This window comes from Piliocolobus tephrosceles, chromosome 4 (assembly GCF_002776525.5).
Source record: "Piliocolobus tephrosceles isolate RC106 chromosome 4, ASM277652v3, whole genome shotgun sequence".
In the NCBI taxonomy this organism is placed as follows: domain Eukaryota; kingdom Metazoa; phylum Chordata; class Mammalia; order Primates; family Cercopithecidae; genus Piliocolobus; species Piliocolobus tephrosceles.
The window spans coordinates 36,533,358-36,555,843 of record NC_045437.1 but is presented as its reverse complement, the minus strand read 5'-3'; the positions used below and the strand labels follow the sequence as shown (position 1 = coordinate 36,555,843).

The 22,486-nt window shown below is 37.9% G+C and overlaps 1 protein-coding gene and 2 pseudogenes across 3 annotated transcripts in view; 2 read left to right on the top strand and 1 right to left on the bottom strand.

Moving 5' to 3' along the window:
- Positions 1–7,178: 7,178 nt before the first annotated feature.
- The window catches only part of LOC111545504 (WD repeat-containing protein 70), a 135,537-nt gene continuing 120,229 nt past the window's right edge, over positions 7,179–22,486 (bottom strand). For both annotated transcript variants that reach the window (XM_026455964.1, XM_026455965.1), the window contains exon 9: positions 7,179–7,286. In XM_026455964.1, coding sequence (XP_026311749.1) covers positions 7,206–7,286 — 81 coding nt within the window. In that variant the 3' untranslated portion in view covers positions 7,179–7,205. The remainder of the gene's footprint in view (positions 7,287–22,486) is intronic.
- Positions 17,314–18,493, top strand: LOC111545553 (annotated as a pseudogene).
- LOC111545507 lies at positions 21,632–22,165 on the top strand (annotated as a pseudogene). The gene has a single exon (XR_002732483.2). The product of XR_002732483.2 is annotated as a 60S ribosomal protein L23a pseudogene (transcript).

Below are 22,486 nucleotides of genomic sequence, written 5' to 3'. Positions count from 1 at the left end.
GATACAGCAAAAGCAGTGCTAAGAGGAAAGTTCATAGCATTAAATGCCTACATCAAAAAGTCTGAAAGAGCACAAACAGACAATCTCAGGTCATGCCTCATGGAATTGGAGAAATAAGAACAATCCAAACCCAGCAGAGGAAATAACGAAGATCAGAGCATAACTCAATGAAACTGAAATGAAAAAAAAAAAAAAATACAAAAGATAAATGAAACAAAAAGCTATTTTTTTGAAAAGATAAATAAAATTGACAGACCATTAGCAAGACTAACAAGGAAGAGAGAAAATCCAAATAAGCACAATTAGAAATAAAACGGGAGATATTACTACTGATACCACAAAAATACAAAAGATTATTCAAGGTTACTATGAACACCTTTATGCACATGAACTAGAAAACCTAGAGGAGATGGATAAATTCCTCGAAATATACAATGCTCCCAGATTAAAGATAAAAAAATTCTGAACAGACCAATAATAAGCAACGAGACTGAGGTGCTAATAAAAAAAAAAAAAATGCCAACAGAAAAAAGTCTAGCACAGAAGAATTCACAGCTAAATTCTATCAGACATTCAAAGAACTGGTACCAATACCATTGACACTGTTCCACAGGATAGAGAAAGAGGGAATCTTCCCTAAATCATTCTATGAAGCCAGTATTACCCTAATACCCAAAACAGGGAAGGACATAACAAAAAAAGAAAACTACAGACCAATATCCCCGAGATGCAAAAATCCTAAACAAAATACTAGTGAACTGAATTCAACAGCATATCAAAAAGATAATCCACCATGATCAAGTGGGTTTCATACCAGGGATGGTTTAACATCCGCAAGTCAATAAATGTGATACATCACATAAACAGAATTAAAAACAAAAATCACATGATCGTCTGAAGAGACGCAGAAAAAGCATTTGACAAAACACAACATCCTTTTATGATTAAAACCCTCAGAAAAACTGGCATAGAAGGGACATACATTAACATAAAAAAAGCCATCTATGACAATCCCACAGCTAACATTATAATGAATGGGGAAAAGTTGAAAGCATTCCTCCAAGAATTGAAACAAGACAAGGATTCCCACTTTCCCCACTTCTATTCAACATAGTACTGGAAGTCCTAACCAGAGCAATCAGACAAGAGAAAGAAATCAGGGGCATCCAAATTCGTAAAGAGGAAGTCAAACTGTCACTGTTTGCTGATGATTTCATCATATACCTAGAAAACCCTAAAGACTCATCCAAAAAGCTCCTAGAACTGGTAAATGAATTCAGCGAAGTTTCAGGATACAAAATTAATGTACACACATCAGTAGCTCTGCACCAATAGCAACCACACTCAGAATCAAATCAAGAACTCAACCACTTGCACAATAGCTGCAAAAAAAAAAAAAAATACTTAGGAATTTACCTAACCAAAGACATGAAAGATCTCTACAAGGAAAATTACAAAACACTACTGAAAAAAATCTTAGATGACACAAATTGAAATACATTCCATGCTCATGGATGCGTAGAATCAATGTTGTACAAATGACCATACTGCCAAAAGCAATCTATAAATTCAATGCAATTCTCAACAAAATACCACCTCATTCTTTACAGAACTAGAAAAAACAACCCTAAAATTCATAAGGAACCAAAAAAGAGCCCACATAGCCAAAGCAAGACTAAGCAAAAAGAATAAATCCGGAGGTGTCACATTATCTGACTTCAAAGTATACTATAAGGCCACAGTCACCAAAACAGTGTGGTACTAGTATAAAAACAGGCACACAGACCATGGAACAGAAAACAGAACCCAGAAATAAAATCAAATACTTACAGCCAACTGATCTTTGACAAAGCAAACAAAAACATAAAGTGGGGAAAAGACACCCTATTCAATAAATGGTGCTGGGATAATTGGCAAGCCACATGTGGAAGAATGAAACTGGATCCTCGTCTCACATCTTACACAAAAATCAACTCAAAACGGATCAAATACTTAAATCTAAGACCTGAAACTGTAAAGAGTCTAGAACATAAAAAAAAAAAAAAAAACTCTTCTAGACATTGGCTTAGGCAAAGACTTCATGACCAAGAACCCAAAAGCAAATACAACAGAAACGAAGATAAATAATTGGGACTTAATTAAACTAAAAACCTTCTGCACAGCAAAAGAAATAATCAGCAGAGTTAACAGACAACCCACAGAGTGGGAGAAAATCTTTATCATCTATGCATCCGACAAAGGACTAATATCTAGAATCTACAAGGAAGTCAAATACATCAGCAAGAAAAAAAAAATCCATAAAAAAGTAAACTAAGAAAATTAAGATACAATGTCCCTTTAGTCCCAGTTTTTTTTTTTTTGAGACAGAGTCTCACTCTGTCACCTAGGCTGGAGTGCAGTGGCATCATCTTGGCTCACTGCAACCTCCGCCTCCTAGGTTCAAGCGATTCTCCTACCTCAGCCTCACAGGTAGCTGGGACTATAGGCACATGCCAACATGCCTGGCTAATTTTTTGTATTTTTTGTAGAGACAGCATTTCACCGTGTTAGGTAGGATGGTCTCAATCTCCTGACCTCATGATCCGCCCGTCTCAGCCTCCCAAAATGCTGGGATTACAGCCGTGAGCCAACATGCCCGGCCAGAATAGACAATTCTTAAAAGAAGATATACAAATGGCCAAAAACCATATGGAAAAATGCTCAACATCACTAATGATCAGGGAAATGCAAATCAAAACCACAATGAGATACCACCTCACTCCTGCAATAATGGCCATAAAAAAAAAAATCAGAAAATAATAGATGTTGGCAGGGATGCACTGAAAATGCAACGCTTACAATCTTCACATTGCTGGTGAGAATGTAAACTAGCACAACCAAAGTGTGAAGATTACTTAAAGAACTAAAAGTAGATCTACCATTTGATCCAGCAATCCCACTGCTAGGTGTCTACCCAGAGGAAAAGAAGTCATTATACAAAAAAGATACTTGAACACGCATGTGTATAGTCACAATTTGCAATTGCAAAAACATGGAACCAGCCCAAATGCCCATCAATCAACGAGTGGATAAAGAACATGTGGTGGGGTGTGTGTGTGTGTATAGGTGTATATATATGTGTGTGTATATGTGTATATATACACACACATATATACACACACACATATACATACATAAACCATGGAATACTACTCAGCCGCAAAAAGGAATAAAATAATTGCATTCGTAGCAACCTGGATGGAAGTGGAGACTATTATTCTAAGTGAAGTAACTCAGGAATGGAAAACCAAACATCATATGTTCTCACTCACATGTGGGAGCTAAGCAATGAGAACACAAAGGCATAAGAATGATACACTGGACTTTGAGGACTTGGGGGAAAGGGTGGCAAGTAGCGAGAAGACTACCCATTGGGTACACTATAAACTGGTCAAATGATGGGTGCACCAAAATCTTAGAAATAATCACTGAAGAACTTATTCATGTAACCAAATACCACCTATTCCCCAAAAACCTACTGAAATAAAAAATTTTTTAAACTTACTTTTAAAAACTTTTAAATGTTTGTTGTGTATCACTGGTCTTGGAATATAAGATTCAAAGCTTCTCAAATTTATTTGACCACAGAATGCCTTTTGTCAGACTTCTGATTTACATAGCCTGGAAATCAATTTGGGAAAGGCTACTGTAGTGCTCATAAAAGTTAAAACATTATCAACTATGAGAGCCCACCATTCATACTGATCCATTAATAGTTTTGAGAACACTGTTTTTTTCCCAACTGCTCTATTCAACTTAAGTTTTAACCAGAATAGCCCAAGTCCTCTGTGGTCCTGTAGTGTATTTGTTTTCTTCTAACATTAATATCAATTATTCATTTTCTTATCTTAAGACACTATACAAAGTCTCTGCTGCATAAGTCTCTAAGTAGTTGTGGGCATCGCTGTCTTGTTTCCTATTTAAATGCAAGTAGCTTCAGTAATCCAATATTTAATACAATATTTACTTTAAATTTTAGTCACTAATTTTTATCAGATTTGGGTAATTTCTTCCTATCTGCATTTTACTTAGAACTTTTACTGGGAAAGATTAAAATTTTATCAAATGTCCACTTTTATCAGATTTAGGTAATTCCTTCCTATCTGCATTTTACTTAGAACTTTTACTGGGAAAGACTATATTTTATCAAATGAATCACATGATTTTCACCTTTCATTTGTTCAGTAATGAAGTATACTGAAATATCCTGGTGGTAAAATGCCCTTATATCCTAGAATAAACCTTACCTAGTCATGCTATATTATTAATTTAGATTGCTGATGAAGTTCATTCCCTAACACTGAAATAAGAAACGTAACTTTAAACAAACATACCTTAACTATTTGGAAAGGTAATTATGCAGCTAAAAAGACTAAGGTAGGAAAAGAAATTAACACTACATCATCTGATTTACCAGAAATTTTAATCAAATGTATTTATTTTATTTTAGTCACATTCTTATTTGTATAGATTGACAAATTTCCGTTTCTTTTAGATCAAGTTAATTTTTTGATTCCCCTATGAAAGTGAAATTATATCATCTGTCTTCTAAAGATATATTTCAGAAAACATAAAGTAAGAATATGAACAGCAACTGTGAATGTTATTAAGGCAAATTTAAGTACCAGAAAGTTGAAAGATGAAAAACAAAACAACCTAAGAATAAAAAAGTTCTTTCTTAATTAATGATTCACCTAAATAATACCACCTATATGTTTTTAACTTACAAGATTTTTTATTGTAATTTTCTCTGTAATCATACAACATACATTCTTGTGAACTACTTTTAATACAATAATGAATCATACAATATAACAATACAGGGAAAAGTTGCTCAAATATTTCCTATAATATTCTTGAGTCATGGAGGAGCAGATATAACTGCAAAAGAATCTTAACCATTTAATCACTGGCAAGGATGTTGAGAAAAAGGGAACCCTCATACACTGTTGGTGAAAATGTGAATTAGTAAAACCATTATGAACAGTTTGGAGTTTCCTCAAAAACCTAAAAACAGAGCTACCATATGATTTAGCGAACCCACTGCTGGGTATATATCCAAAACAAAGAAAATCAGTACATCAAAACGATATGTGTGCTCCTATGTTGGTTGCAGCACTGTTTGCAATAGCCAAAATTTGCAAGCAAACTAAGCATCTATCAACAGATGAATGGATAAAGAAAATGTGGTACATACATGCAATGGAGTACTATTCAGCCATGAAAAAAGAATGAGATCCAGTAACTTACAACATTAATGGAGCTGGAGATCATTACATTAAATGAAATAAGCCAGACATGCAGACAACCATTGCATGTTCTCACTTATTTGTGAGATCCAAAAATCAAAACAACGGAACTCATGAACAGAGAGAGAAGAAGGATGGTTACCAGAGGCTGGAGAGGGTAGCAAGGTATGGGAATGAGGTAAGGATGGTTAATGGGTAAAAAATAAATAAATAAATAAAATATATACATATATCTATATACGTGTGTGTGTGTATATATATATCCGTGTGTGTGTGTGTGTGTGTATCATGAATATGGCCTAATATTTGATAGCACAACAAAGTGACTACAGTCAACAATAATATAACTGTACATTCTAAAATAACTAAAAGAGACCAGGCACAGTGGCTCATATCTATAATCCCAGAACTTTGGGAGGCCAAAGTGGGTGGATCACCTGAGTTCAGGAGTTCGTGACCAGCCTGCACAACATGGTAAAACCCCATCTCTACTAAAAACATAAAAATTAGCTGGGCATGGTGGCAAGCACCTGCAATCCCAGCTACTTAGGAAGCTAAGGCAGAAGAATCACTTGAACCCAGGAGGTGGAGGTTGCAGTGAGCCAAGATCGTGGCACTCTAGCCAGGGCGACAAGAGTGAAACTCCATCTCAAAAAAATAACATAACATAACATAACATAACAAAATAAAATAACTAAAAGAGTTTAATTGGATTGTTCGTAACACAAAGGATCAATGCTTGAGAAGATGGATACCCATTTTACATGATGTGATTATTATGCATTGCATGGCTGTATCAAAATATCTCACATATCCCATAAATACATATACCTACTGTGTACTCACAAACATTAAAATAAAAAAATTTTAGGGTCTGGTGTTGTAGCTCACGCCTATAATCCCAGCACTTTGGGAGGCCAAGGCAGGTAGATGACCTGAGGTCAGGAGTTTGAGACCAGCCTGGCCAACATGGTGAAACCCCATCTCTACTAAAAATACAGAATTAGCCTGGTGTGGTGGTGCACGCCTGTAATTCCAGCTACTTGGGAGGCTGAGGTAGAAGAATCATTTGAACCTAGGAGATGGAGGTTGTAGTGAGCTGAGATCACGCCATTGCACTCCAGCCTAAGCAACAAGAGCAAAACTCCATCTCAAAAAATAATATTTAATAACTGAGAAAATGTAATTAATTTGCTTCAACGTGATGCTGGTATATATGAACTGAAATTACACCAAATTTAATCAATTTCCTTGGTTATTCCTTTCAAAATCAATCTGAGTCAATAAGCTTATGTTAGCTATTAGACTCAGATGGAAATAAGTCTTTATTATAAAAAGTAATAATTAGTCACAACTTCAAAGCCCTTTGAGTACACTTAATAGTATCAATCTGATCCAACCTTAATAAACTCTACAGGAATTTATACTACTCTCGCTTTCACAGTGTCCATTTTTGTTTAATCAACTACTACACTATCAGATAAAATCAAAGTAAAGAACAAGAATAATATAGGCTGGGCGCGGTGGTTCACGCCTGTAATCTCAGCACTTTGGGAGGCTGAAGCAGGCAGATCATTTGAGGTCAGGAGTTCGAGACCAATCTGACCAATATGGTGAAACCCCATCTCTACTAAAATACAAAAATTAGCCAGGTGTGGTGGTGGGCATTTGTAATCTCAGCTACTTGAGAGGCTGAGGCAGGAGAATCACTTGAACCCAGGAGGTGGAGGTTGCAGTGAGCCAAGACTATACCACTGCACTCCAGCCTGGGCAACAGGGCAAGACTCCCTCTAAAAAAAAGAATATATAACGTCAGAATTCCTAATATTCCACTTACTACTTTACTGTCAAGATTGTAACAATACAAATGTTAAATACCTAAAGATATGAATGTATTAGATGAATTATCAACAATACTCACGCATCATTTGAGCAAGTCATAAATTCTCCCTTTATTTTGGGATGCCATGAGCCAGTATGAAGCATTGCTGTATGACCCTTAAAAATAAAGACAAAGGGGGAAAAAAAGATGTTTTAGAAAGGTAAAAAATAAACTGACTAGAAACTGATATGTCATTTTTAAATGTAAAAATTCTTAGTTCCCCCAAAAGTGTACCATTTTAATTATAAACCTATATTATTTTATCCCAATTTTCTCTCATAACATGCTTTGTTTATTTTGCTTTAGCTCTTTGTGTACCACCCCGTGCCCAACTCAGGAATTAACTCAGTGCTTGTATGTAACAAGTGCTTAATAAGGTGGGAAATGGAGAGGAAAATGACATCCTTTCTTTAGGGGGAAAAAAAAAGAAAGGTAAAGCCATAATAAGAAAGACAGGTCCTTCTTCAAAGATCGTAACTCCTTTCTTGAGTGGAAGACAATCAAGAATGGAAAGCATTTACAAATAAGCAAGGTGAAGGCAAGAGATTGGGAGGGAAATCCGTATTTCCTAAAAATGTGTCAACAACCTTGATTCTACAATGTCTCTGTAAAAATATGTATGTGAGAAAAGGAAGAATATATTTTAAGTGATTGGGGAAAATTAGCCCCGCTAGGTATAGAGAATATAAAAATGCTATAATTAAAACAATGTGATGCTGGTATATATAAACTGACATATACACCAAATCAACTAGAGTACATAGCAAACATAAACACACACATATACACAAATGCCTAATTCCCTTAGGCAGCAAACTCAGCTAGAGTGGTCTCATACAGCAAGTCAGATTTATGTGGGACAGAAAAGAGCCTGGTCCTTTTTAGTATAATAATTGCAGTATCTCTTACTCTGACACACTTCAAAATAAAACTATGATTAAAGAAGTAAAATGTACACGTTTAAATGACTTACAAGAAAAATAACAATAACTCTCTGGAAAGATACAAGGGTCTGGAGATCATCTTCAGCCAAAGTTGTCTACAATGCCTCAAACAGTATCTGGCCAAGGCCTGCCATTCTGTTTATGTTTACAGAATACAAATGAGGGGAGGTGGAGACTCTTAGCCATGTTGGAGGCATGAATTGAACCAATACCTGGAAGGACTAGATGGCAAGTCTGAGATCTCATTTTCCACCCCTGAACTCAACGCTTGCACATCCAACTATCTACTCGACATTTCCATCTGTTTATCACAGGCATCTGGAACATAATAGGTACAAGGGAAAATCTTGATTCTTTCTGTCCACTTTATTTTCTATCAGTTTCTTTCCTAGTAGTTCAAGCTAAAAATGTGGGAGTTGTTCTTAAATATTCCCATAACCATAGCCCTAAAACCTTCTATCTACACAGATTCAATTCACCAGCTATTCCTGTCAATTCTGTCCAAAGTATATTCTATTTCTATTCACTTTCTAAAATCTATTCACTTTTCTTTTTCATCATTATCACTTATTCTCTCACAACATTCTCTCATGCTTCTACATCAGTTAATGGGTACTGTAACAGGTTTGCTATTAATCTCTCTGCTTTTTCCTTTTTTTTTTTTTTTTTTTTTTTGTTTTCTTGAGACAGGGTCTCACTCTGTCACCCAAACTGGGGTGCAGTGGTGTGTTCACAGCTTACTGTAGCCTTGGCCTCCTGGGCTCAAGTGATCCTCCTGTCTCAGCCTCCCAAGCGACTGGGATTACAGCAATGAGCCACCATGCCTGGCTAATTTTTATATTTTTTGTAGAGACAGGGTCTCACCATGTTGCCCGGGCTGGTTTTAAACTCCTGGGATCAAGTGATCCACTCGCCTCGCCTCCCAAAGTGCTGGGATTATAGGAGTGAGCCACTGCACTCACCTCTGCTTTCATTTTACTTCATGCGCTCTACATAGCAATCAGCATAATCCTTTAAAAATATAGTTCTAATGCAGGAACAGAACACCAAACACCGCATGTTCTCACTTTTAAGTGGGAGCTGAAGGATGAGAATATGAGAACACATGGACACATTGTCAGAGGAACAACACGAACTGGGGCCTCTCGGGGGCGCAGGGTGGAGGGAGGGAGAACATCAGGAAGAACAGCTAATGGATGCTGGGGTTAATACCTAGGTGACGGGTTGATCTGTGCAGCAAATCACCATGGCACACATTTACCTATATAACAAATCTGCATATCTTGCACATGTACGCTAGAAGTTAAAATAAAAGTTAATGGAAAGAAAATACATTGTGTGTGTGTGTGTGTGTGTGTGTATGTGTGTGTAGTTCTAAATATGCCATAATGTCGGCACAGTGGCTCATAACTATAATCCCAGCACTTTGGGAGGCTGAGGCAGAACAATCACTTAAGGTCCACAGTTTGAGATCAGCCTGGGCAACAGAGTGAGATCCTGTCTCAACAAAAAATAAAAATAAAAACTTAGCTGAGTGCAGGGTAGACATCTATAGTTTCAGCTATTAGGGGACTAAAGTGGAAGGATCACTCGAACCTAAGAGTTGGAGGTTACAGTGAGCTATAACTGCACCAGTGTACTCCAGCCTAGGTGACAGGGTCAGACACCATCTCAAAATAAATAAACTGATCAATTTAATTAAATTAAAATGCCACTTCACTGCATATAACCTTTTGCTGGCTTTATAACCTCTTACACAGTGTGATGGTTAATACTGAATGTCAACTTGATTGGAGTGAAGGATACAAAGTATTGATCCTCAGTGTGTCTGTGGGGGTGCTGCCAACAGAGATCAACATTTGAGTCAGTGGGCTGGGAAAGGCAGACCCACCCTTAATCTGGGTGGGCACAATCTAATCAGCTGCCAGTTCGGTTAGAATATAAGCAGGCAGAAAAATGTGACATGAGAGACTGGCCTAGCCTCCCAGCCTACATCTTTCTGCCATGCTGGATGCTTCCTGCCCCCGAACATCAGACTCCAAGTTCTTCAGCTTTGGCACACAGACTAGCTTCCTTGCTCCTCAGCATGCAGATGGCCTATTGCGGAACTTTGCAATCGTGCCAGTTAATACTTGATAAACTTCCCTATATGTATATTCCATTAGTTCTGTCCCTCTAGGGAACTCTAACATACACAGTCCACAACGAATTTTATTTTCTGGCTCCACATTCCCTGCAACTTCACTTATTTTGTGTTCCCTCATGACCAACACGTACCAGCCACTTCCTTCCTTTCAGTTCCTCCAATACGCTCAGCTCTGCTCCATATCAGGGCCTTCTTATATGCTTTCCCATATGCTGGAAAGCTCTTTTTTCCACTTTCCCACGACTGGCTCCTTCTCATTATTTCAATCTCAGTTTATATGCCACTTGCTCAAATAAGTATTCCCTGGTCCTCTATGTAGGTAAACATGGCCCATGAGATTGTTCTTTCCTTACCTTAGTACCTGTGCGTTTCCTTAATAATAGCCATCATAGTTTGTGGTTCTTTATTCATTTTTTGACTTTTGGAACAGTGTTAGCATTTTACATATTCACACAAAAAAATAAGGATGGGACAACCAAAAGCTGAATATAAACAGGAACAAATCAACCTTACATTTAAAATGAATAACACATATACTGAAAGAATAAACAGAAGGTAATATCCCAGAAAACTATCTACCCTATAAGTGGGTTGATGGCTCCCAAAAAGATATGTCCATATTCTAATCCCAAGAACATGTAAACATGACCTTATTTTTGGAAAGGGTATTTGCAGATATAATTAAGAATCTCGGCTGGGTGCGGTGCCTCATGCCAGTAATCCCAGCTCTTTGGGAGGCCAAGATAGGCAGATTGCTTGAGCTCAGGAGTTCGAGACCAGCCTGGGCAACATGACAAAACCCCATCTCTACAAAAAAAAAAAAAGAAAAAAAAATTATCCAGGCATGGTGGCACACAATGGTAGTCACAGCTACTCAAAAGGCTATCACAGCTACTCGAAAGGCTGAGAGGGGAGGTTCTCTTGGGCCCAAGAGGTTGAGGCTGCAGTGAGCCATTATCACACCACTGCACTTCAGCATGAGCAAGACAGCAAGACCCTGTCTCAAAAACAGAAACAAAGAAATCTATACGTGATTCTGTGCAGGCTCTAAATCCAATGTCCTTATAAGAGACAGAAGATAGAGATAAATCTAAATGTCCTTATAAGAGATAGAAGACAACTGGGCATGGTGGCTCACACCTGTAATCTCAACACTTTGGGAGGCCAAGGCAGGCAGATCACTTGAGCTCAGTTAGAGACCAGCCTAGGCAACATGGCTAAACCCCATCTCTACAAAAAACACAAAAATTAGCCAGGTGTGGTGGCAGGTGCCTGTAGTCCCAGTTATTTGGGAGGCTGAGGTGGAGGATGGCTTGAGCCCAGGAGATGGATACTGCAGTGAGCTGAGATCACTCCACTACACACCAGTCTGGGCAACACAATGAGATCCTGTCTCAAGAAAAAAAAATTAAAATGAAATTTAAAAAAAAGAGAAGACACAAAGAGAAGGCTATGTAAAGACAGAGACAGAGAATGGAGTTATATAGCCACAAGCCAAGGAATACCCCAAGTTACCAGAAGCTGAAACGGGCAAGAAAGGTCATTCTTGCCTACAGCCATTGGAAAGACCATGATCTTGCCAACACCTTGATTTTGGCCTTCTGGCCTCTGTAATAGTAAAAGAATAAATTTCTGTTGTTTTAAACCACCAAGTTTGTAGTAATTAGTTAAAATAGCCCTAGGAACCTAGTACATATTCTCAGTCTAAGACCAAAAGAACTGTAAATAAATATTGAATTCTAATTAATACTTTTGTTTCTTTTTTGCAGTGGTATACATTAGCAATTCTGAAACTGCCTCTAATATAATGAAGAACTAAGCCAAGAAGGAAATGTATTGGGGATAATTGGAGTAAGGGTTAGCCCTGTTGGAGAAGATAGTTACAAAAGTGAAATTAAATAGAAATTAAGGGTAACAGTGTGAACTCATGATTTTTACTAGGTAGATAAAATTGTTATATATGTATATATGTGTTAGTTATTCTCTAGTTCTGTATGTTAAGAATGTCTAGAAGTAATGTGCTCCAGCAAAACTAACACAGAGATCCTGGTATCTAACAGTCACCTCCTCCTAAAAGGAACCAGGGCTTCTTGCAAAAATTATTGATTACAGAGATGGGATAGGAAAGGAGCAAGATGAACGTGGAACATTTTGTTGTATTAAAAAAAAAAAAGTACTACAAAGATGATGGACACATGTTAAAAGGATAAAGCACATGTTGAAGAGCCTTCTGCTGGCTAAATCTGTAATAGTTAGGGCATCAAGATAAATAATGATAGTAACGAATTATAAACCATTGACTAAGACAAGAACCATTGAGTGTATACTAATATAATAAATATACAAACAAAGAAAGCTCTTCCTTTTAGTAGAATGCTACTGATAAACATAAAATGAATGATAGAGTTAAAAGATCAGCATTTTGCAATCAGTAATAACTGATTCAGGAAAGAATCAATAGATGCTAAAACTGTGGAGGAAAGTTTGAAAACGATTATTTACAAAGTCTCAAAATCTCCCTGCAAATTACTTAATAATTGCAATGAGAACACAGTAACTTTATAGTGGAAAAACCTGGTAGACACCACCTTAAACAAGTGATCTAGGTTAACATCACCAACGCAAGGACAAACTGAAACTGACATCACATACTTCCTGGTATGACGAAGAAATGAGGACACAATATCATTTCTGTCACAGTCCTTCTAAAAGTGCATAACCTGATTCAAACTATGAGGTAAAATCAAATTCTACATTTTATCAAATCACTGACCTGCAGTCCTCATAAAATGTCAAGGAAAAATAAAGACCAAATAATGCAGAGAAGCCATTACCAATTAAAGGAGACAACAGATACGATGATTATACACAATGTGTGATCTTGATCAGAGCCTGCAACTGGTGAAAAAATCATTAGAGAGACTGTTGAGATAATCAGTGAAGCATGAATATGGAAAATGATTTAGATAATAGTATTTTATCAGTGTTAAATTCATGGCTATCCACCAGGCATGGTAACTTGTGCCTGGTAGTCCCAGCTACTAGGGAGGCTGAGGCAGAAGGACTGCTTGAGCCCAGGGATTCTAATCCAGCCTGGGCATCAAAGCAAGACCCTGTCTCTTAAAAAGAAAATTATGACTATGTATGAAAATGTAATGTTATTAGGGAAACCTCACTGAAGAATTTAGGAGTAAAAGAGCATGACATTTACAACTTACTTTCAAAAGTTGAAAATTAAACACACATATATGTGATTTATATGTATATGTATATGCATATACATATATATATATATGAGAGTGTATATACAGGCAGGATAGGAAGGTGGGTTAGTCTGTATTAGTCGAGGGAGGAATGGAGGAGGGAAAAGGAAGGAAGGGGTAAGGTGAAAATAAAGCAATGAGACAAAATGTTAGCAATTGGTAAACCTGAAAAAGAAGTATAAAGAAGCTTTTTTTTTTTTTTTGAGACGGAGTCTTGCTCTGTCGCCCAGGCTGGAGTGCAGTGGCCGGATCTCAGCTCACTGCAAGCTCCGCCTCCCGGGTTTACGCCATTCTCCTGCCTCAGCCTCCGGAGTAGCTGGGACTACAGGCGCCCGCCACCTCGCCCGGCTAGTTTTTTGTATTTTTTAGTAGAGAGGGGGTTTCACAGTGTTAGCCAGGATGGTCTCGATCTCCTGACCTCGTGATCCGCCCGTCTCGGCCTCCCAAAGTGCTGGGATTACAGGCTTGAGCCACCGCGCCCGGCCGTATAAAGAAGCTTTATACCCCTTTTAACTTACAGCTATTCTGTAAGTTTAAAATTATACCAAAATAAATAATTTTATTAAGTTTTTTTTGAGGGGGGTTTGTTTGTTTACAGATGAGAGTCTCACTTTGTTGCTGAGGCTCAAGTGCTGTGGTGTGACCACCACAGCTCACTGCAGCCTCAACCTCCTGAATTCAAGAGATCCACCCACCTCAGCCTCCCAAGTAGCTGGGACTACAAGGCAAGCATCACTACACCCAGCTGATTTTTTATTTCTTGTAGAGATGTGGTTTCTGCTATGCTGCACAGGCTAGACACTAAATGCTTTTTAAAAAATATTCTGGCTGCTCAGTGAAGGCCTGTTTAAACAAACAAACAAAAAGAATCCATAGGGCTGCTCAGTGAAGGAAAGCCTGTTGAAAAAAGAAAAAAAAAAAGAATCTATAGGTCCAACTGCGAAGATGTTAATATGAGTCATGCAAAGATCGACAGTAACTTTGACTAGGCAGCAGCGCTAAGTGTTGACAAGTGAGTACACATTCCTTACAAGTGCACACAAAATATGCACTAAAATCATATTCTAAGTCACGAAACACACTTCATCAGATATTTCAAAAATTAAAATTATTCAAAATATGTTTCCAAGGGCTGGGTGTGATGGCTCATGCCTAGGGATGTACTTCGGGAGGCTGCCAAGGTGGGAGGGTCACTTGAGGCCAGAAATTTTTTGTTGTTTTTAATTTTTTTTAAAGTATGTTTCTAGATCATAAGAGAATTACATTAGAAGCCAATAAGAAAAAAGTCTCAAATATTTGTATATTTAAACATCACACTAATAACCCATAGGTCAAAAAGGTAATCCCAAGTGAACTGAATAAAAATGAAAATATAACATCTCAACGTTGTAGGACACAGTTAAAGAAACGCTTAGAGCATTTCTATTAGAAAATAAGAAAAGTCTCAAATTAATAAAGCATCCATCTTAAAACATTAGAAAAAGAAGGCAAGTAGAAGGAAATAAATCAATAAAGTTGATAAACTTTTATCCAGAACAAGAAAAGGAAAGAGAGAAGACACAAATAACCAACCAATTCAGGGAAAATTAGGAGATATATCACTACTGACCCCAAAGAAATATTACTATTATAATAATCTTATGCACATAAATTTGGTAACTTAGAGGAAGGAATAATTCGAATAGTCCTATATCCACTAAATATACTGAATTCATAGTTAAAAGCTTTCAAAAACAGAAAAGAAAACCCCAGCCCAGTTTGCTATACTGGCAAACGCTACCAAACATTTAAGGAAGACATAACACCACTTTTTCACAACAGTTTCCCCAAAAGAGAATTGGACGGTACACTTCCAAATTCATTTTACAAAGCTAGAATTACTCTGATACTAAACTCAAGTACAATATGACATAAGAAAGCTACAAAACAACATCCCTCATCAACATAAAAGCTAAGATCTTTGAAAAAATATTAAACTAGTATGTAAAAGGAATAGTACATTGCAACCAAGAAAGCTTTGTTCCAAGAATACAAGTCTGGTTTAACAATCAAAATCAATGTAATTAACCACATTAACAGAATAAGATAAAAAAAACTCAGAAAACGCATTCGACAAAACTCAACATCCATTCATGATAAAAACTCTCAGCCAATCAGTGATAGAAAAGAACTTACTCAATTTGATAAAGCATATTGTCTTAGTCAGCTAGGGCTGCTATAACAAAAGACCACAGACTGGGTGGCTTAACCACCATATATTTATTTCTCATAATTCTGGAAGTTGGTGAAGGATCTCTTCCCGGCTTGCAGATGGGCCACCTTCTCCTGTATCTTCATACAGTCAGGAGAGTGGAGGCTCTGAAGGGCACTAATCGCATCATAGAGAATCCACCCTTATGACCTCACCTAAACTAATTACCTCCCAAAGGCCCCCACCTCCTAATACTATAACATTGCAGGTGATGGCTTCAATATATAAATTTTTGAGGGATACAAACTTTCAGTCCATAATAGGTACATACAAAAAAACGTGCAGTTTAACAATGTATTTAATGGTAAAAGACCAAATATTGTCTCTAAAAGTCAGGTTTTAAGCAAAGATACCTAAACCACCACACATTCACATTCAATGTCAATCTGGAAGTCCTAGTAAGTACAATAAGGCTAGAAAAAAAATAAATAAATAAAAGGCATTCAGATTGTAAAAGGAGAAATAAAACATTCATTGCAAGACACAATGACCATTTATGTAGAAAATCCCAAGGAATCTATTTTTTAAAAATTTCAAAAAAAGCAATAAAATTTCTATGCACTACTAATGAACAGTTAGAAACCAAAAACTATTTTAAACAGTCCTATTTGCAATAACTCAAAAAAAACAAAATGCTTAGGTATAAATCTAATATAATCAGGATCCCTATGTTGATACACTATAAAATGTATGTGAAAGAAACAGAAGGCCTAAATAAGTGGGGAGATATACTGTGCTGATAAATCAGAAACCTCAAAACAGTGAAAACTTCAATTCTCCAAATTGATCTTTAGACTCAAAATAATTCCAAAGAAAATTCCAACAGGGTGATCTTATGGAAGTAGAGAGACTAGAATGATAGTTACCAGTGTCTAAGAAGTGTAGGGGAGGGGAGAAGATAAAGAGAAGTCAGTTGATAGGTTCGAACACACAGTTAGAAAGAATAAGTTCTCATGTTTGATAGCACAGTAGGGTGACTACAATTAATGACAATGTCTTGTGTATTCTAAAATAGCTAGAAGGGAAAACTAGAAATCTTCCCAACACATAGAAACAATAAATGTTCAAGGTGAAGGATACCTCAAATATTTGAACTTGATTACATATTCTCTACATACATCAAAATATCACATGTACCCCATAAATACGTACAAAAAGAATGTATCCACAAAATAATTCTAACAAGATTATTTGTAGATACAGACAGGGTGATTCTAAAATTTACATGAAAAAGTAAAGAAATTAGAATAGTCAAAACCATTTTTAAAAAGAAAAAAAGTTGGAAAACACCCTACCAAATTTAAATTTACGTTTGCTAATATGTAAGAAATATTTAATATTTAATATGTAGGATGACTGGTCAAGCCCTGGGTGTGGGACAGAGTGTGTGTGTCTGTGGTGCGCCCCCAAGGGCAGGAAGGTGGCAAAGGGAGGTGAATCCGAGTGGGTGGAGGGAAGGGAAAGGCGGGAGGAGAAAAAGGTGGGAGGAGGACCAGGTGGGACGATGGTGGCTCAGTCAGGACCCAGCGGGGCAGCGAAATGAGGCGGGTGACCCTGTTCCTGAACGGCAGCCCCAAGAACGGAAAGGTGGTTGCTGTATATGGAACTTTATTTGATTTGCTTTCTGTAGCTAGCAGTAAACTCGGCATAAAAGACACCAGTGTGTATAAAGAGAAAGGTGGACTGATTGATAATATTGCTTTGATCAGGGATGATGATGTTTTATTTGTGTGTGAAGAAGAGCCACTTATTGATCTTCAGACAGATTCTAAGCCTCCTGAAGGATTGTTAGGATTCCACACAGACTGGCTAACATTAAATGTAGGAGGGCGGTACTTTACAACTACATGGAGCACTTTAGTGAATAAAGAACCTGACAGTATGCTGGCCCACATGCTTAAGGACAGAGGTGTCTGAGGAAATAAGCAAGATCATAGAGGAGCTTTCTTAATTGACCGAAGTCCTGAGTACTTTGAACCCATTTTGAACTACCTGCATCATGGACAGCTCATTGTAAATGATGGCATTAATTTACTGGGTGTGTTAGAAGCAGCAAGATTGTTTGGTATTGACTCATTGATTGAACACCTAGAAATGGCAATAAAGAATTCTCAACCACCAGAGGATCATTCACCAATATCCCAAAAGGAATTTGTCCGATTTCTGGTAGCAACTCCAACCAAGTCAGAACTGTGATGCCAGAGTTTGAACTTCAGTGGTTCTGATCTTTCTCGTTGGGACCTTCAATACATTAACCTCAAAATGGTCAATTTAAGCTCCTGCAGTCTTGCACATGTAAATCTTTGCTGTGCAAATCTTGAATGAGCTGATCTCTCCGGATCAGTGCTTGACTGTGCAAATCTCCAGGAAGTCAAGATGCCCTGTTCTAATGCAGAAGGAACATCTCTGAAACTGTAATTTTGAGGATCCTTCTGGTCTTAAAGCCAATTTAGAAGGTGCTAATCTGAAAGGTGTGGATATGGAAGGAAGTCAGACGACAGGAATTAATCTGAGAGCAGCTACCTTAAAAAATGCAAAGTTGAAGAACTGTAACCTCAGAGTAGCAACTCTGGCAGGAACTGATTTAGAGAACTGTGATCTGTCTGGGTGTGATCATCTTCAAGAAGCCAACCTGAGAGGATCCAACGTGAAGGGAGCTATATTTGAAGAAATGCTGACACCACTATACATGTCACAAAATGTCAGACGAGAATTTTAGGGGCTGGAGGAAGATGTACAGGATGAAAATGCTTTCCTTATCACTTTTATTTCTTCACCCACTCAGTTGTCTGGAAGTAACATTGCAAGGAAATTTTTAAAAAACATTTAGAGGATTAGGCTTGTTTCTCAGTGGTGAGTAAGGGAAAAAACTGACCTTTTTTCCATATTCTGATTTTTAACAGAAAAGCACTCATTAATAGGTGTAGGGAAACTAGATATTGCTGCCTTCTGAACGGGGTAGGGGGGTTTACCTGGTTTTATGACCAGGAATAGTATTTATTATATTTGCTTTTAAATAGGCATGATGTGGAAATACCATCTTGGTTTGAGATGCATTTGAGCATTTTCATTTATGGAAAGCACAACATATGCAATTTTATTTATTGAATACCTAGAAGCAGTATGGATATTTAAATTGTTAAAACTTTATGAAAACTTTGAAAAGCTCAGGTTTATAAATAGCTTTAGTGATGCCTCCCCTCTTTAAATACCTGCCACACCATATGAATATGGTGAGATCAGACTCCCTAAGACTCCTTTCAGGTTCATTTTTCTAATGTTTACTTTTTAGAACAAAACAGTGGCTAAATTAAAGTAATATCCAGTTCTTACTGATTGAGACAGAGTGGAAAGAAAGACATCATTGTACATCACTGTCATTCCAAAGGTACAGTAGAACTCTGGATGGAAGAAGAACTTACCTATCACTACAACACTATCTCTAAATGAGCATTTCTCAAAATTTCATTCTAGGCAAGTTCCACTCAACACCAGACCAAGCAATTCTATTTACACTATTAGCCTAGTTTTCCCATACAATCGGCACAAGCATAGGAATATACTTCAAAACCAAAAAACCAAGGTACATCATTAATATTCATTTAATTCAAATACCAAATACTTTACCAAATGGTATTTTGGTATTTACCAAATACCAAATAAATAAAAAAATTTGTGCAACCAAAGTACTAAAAAGTAAAATGATTTAAATCCAAAGGATTTCCAAGGGTACCATTAATCTCTTTTGAAAGGGTCCCATTAATCTCTTTTGAAAGCAGAAATTTGTCAGCCTACGCTTAAGAAAAAAGAATTTTAAAAAAAAAGAGAAAAAGAAAATACCTATTATCAAGGGCAAACAACTTTAGGGCAAAGAAATAGCTCATTGTACTCCCTCACAGTTCTCAGTATAGATAAATTTGGGCCAAAGGCCAGATTGCATGCAGAAGGAAAGGAAAGGGAAGAGGGAAGGGAAGGGAAAAGGGAAGGAAGAGGGAGGAAGATGAAGGGAAGATGGAGGGAGGGGGTGAGAGGGAGGGAGGGAAAGAAGAAGGCAGGGAGGGAGGAAGGGAGGGAAAGAAGAAGAGTGAAAGAAAAGAAAGAAAACAATTTCTAGTCACTAGCAGCTAACAGGGATCTGGTCTGATTTTGCCCCATTAGATATCTGCCTCTGAGCCAGGAAAACAGTACATGATTTGCAATAAAAGAAACATTCCAATAATCCAAGACATGCCCAGACTTGAGGACTTAGATTCTAAACTACCTTGTCTTCCCCAATCTTGTACACTACACTGCACTCTCATTCTTCTCCACCGATAACTAAGCTCCATCTCCACTGACATCTCTGCCTAGTCTCTTAGTCCAATGCACAGCCTGCTTATCTCCCAGTCAGTTCCTAGTTTACCAGCTTCCTCTCCTCATTCCCAGACTCAAGAATTCTACAGACGGCTGCTACTCAATTCCAACCTTAGAACCATACTTCTTGTACTTTGTCTAAACAGCAACCCAACAACTCACTCAACCCATGCAGGTCTTAAAGGCAGACCCCAGAAAGCAGATCTTTTACTGATATTTATTGCTTAGAGTTGAAATATCATCTTGGAATAGAAAGGTTATTTTTTAATAAAAGAAAATCACCCCTATTGCAGAAGACATTAGCGTGTCCAGAATTGGTTCCTTCCGGTGGGTTCTTGGTCTTGCTGACTTCAAGCATGAAGTCAGGGACCCTCAGCAGTGAGTGTTACAGTTCTCAAAGATGGTGTGTCCAGAGTTTGTTCCTCAGACGTTCAGATATGTCCAGAGTTTCCTCCTTCTGGTGGGTTCGTTGTCTCGCTGACTTCAGGAGTGAAGCCGCAGACCTTCGCAGTGACTGTCTCTTAAAGGTGGCGCATCTGGAGTTGTTTCTTCCTTCCGGTGGGTTCGCGGTCTCCCTGACTTCAGGAGTGAAGCTGCAGACCTTGCAGACCTTCCCAGTGAGTATTACAGCTCTTTATAAAGGTAGTGCAGACCCAAAGAGTGAGCAGCAGCAAGATTTATTGTGAAGAGCCAAAGAACAAAGCACCCACATTGTGGAGGTGGAACCTAGCGCGTTGCCACTGCTGGCTCCGGTAGCCAGCTTTTACTCCCTTATTTGGCCCCACCCACATCCTGCCGATTGGTCCATTTTACAGAGTGCTGATTGGTCCGTTTTTACAGAGTGCTGACTGGTGCGTTTACAAATCTTTAGCTAGACACAAGCGCTGATTGTTGCACTTACAATCCTTTAGCTAGACAGAAAAGTTCTCCAAGTCCCCAACTCAACCCAGAAAGTCCAGCTGGTTTCACCTCCCATTAGGATAAAAGGACATGTGGTCACCTTCGCTGTTAAGTACCCAGAATAAGAACACAGATAGTAGATTAAACGGAAAAAATCTACAAGACTGTGAATGTTGTTTCTTATTTGTAAAGACAGGAGCATGACAAAGGCAATGGGAATGTTAAGTGCCCTTGTGTTAAAACAGTGACCAAAATTAGTCATAACAAAATGAAGTTCAACTAAGGATTCTTAAATGGATCTAAACAGATTCAGTACTATGACTAACATTAGTGGAAAAACTTTTAAAGAGACACCTATTAAAGAACAGTTAGTGACTAAACACTTTTTCATCAAATAAACTACTTTTTCTCTCTTCTTCCCTTATCTAAACATAGGCACTCCTGAAAAATATCTCTTCCTTTATTTAACAGCCTTAACTAGAAATAGCCTAGAAGAAAGAATTAAGCAACTATTTCTCATAATATGCTATACTTTGAGAGAGGACATTAATTATCCATGACCAACACTGGTTTCCGGTTTCCTCAAAACACACACACACACAAGATGGCGCCGAAAGCGAAGAAGGAAGCTCCTGCCCCTCCTAAAGCCGAAGCCAAAGCGAAGGCTTTAAAGGCCAAGAAAGCAGTGTTGAAAGGTGTCCACAGCCACAAAAAAAAGAAGATCCGCACGTCACCCACCTTCCGGCGGCCCAAGACGCTGCGACTCCGGAGGCAGCCCAAATATCCTCGGAAGAGCGCCCCCAGGAGAAACAAGCTTGACCACTATGCTATCATCAAGTTTCCGCTGACCACTGAGTCTGCCATGAAGAAGATAGAAGACAACAACACACTTGTGTTCATTGTGGATGTTAAAGCCAACAAGCACCAGATTAAACAGGCTGTGAAGAAGCTCTATGACATTGATGTGGCCAAGGTCAACACCCTGATTCGGCCTGATGGAGAGATAAAGGCATATGTTCGACTAGCTCCTGATTACGACGCTTTGGATGTTGCCAACAAAATTGGGATCATCTAAACTGAGTCCAGCTGCCCAATTCTAAATATATATATATATATCTTTTCAACATAAAAAAAAAAACACACACACACACACAGAAAGAGAGAGAGAGAAGAGAGAGAGAGAGAGAGAGAGAGATTGAGATTGCCGATAATCTGCCTGTACTCTTGTGGCTGCCCCAATGACAAGAGTTACAAAAACAGCTCCCTTTGTAACAGTGCCATCTGTAGTTACTGAATGATTTGGGGCTCCATGACCCACAAAATAAAGTACCCATGTCTTTGGCATGATGAGCTAACAAAGCCTACCCCTAAGAAGAGACAAAATGCAGCGGAAAACAGCAGGGAATATACTGGGAACTCAGGTCCAAAAGTTCTTAACTAGATTCCAATCACCAGCTTT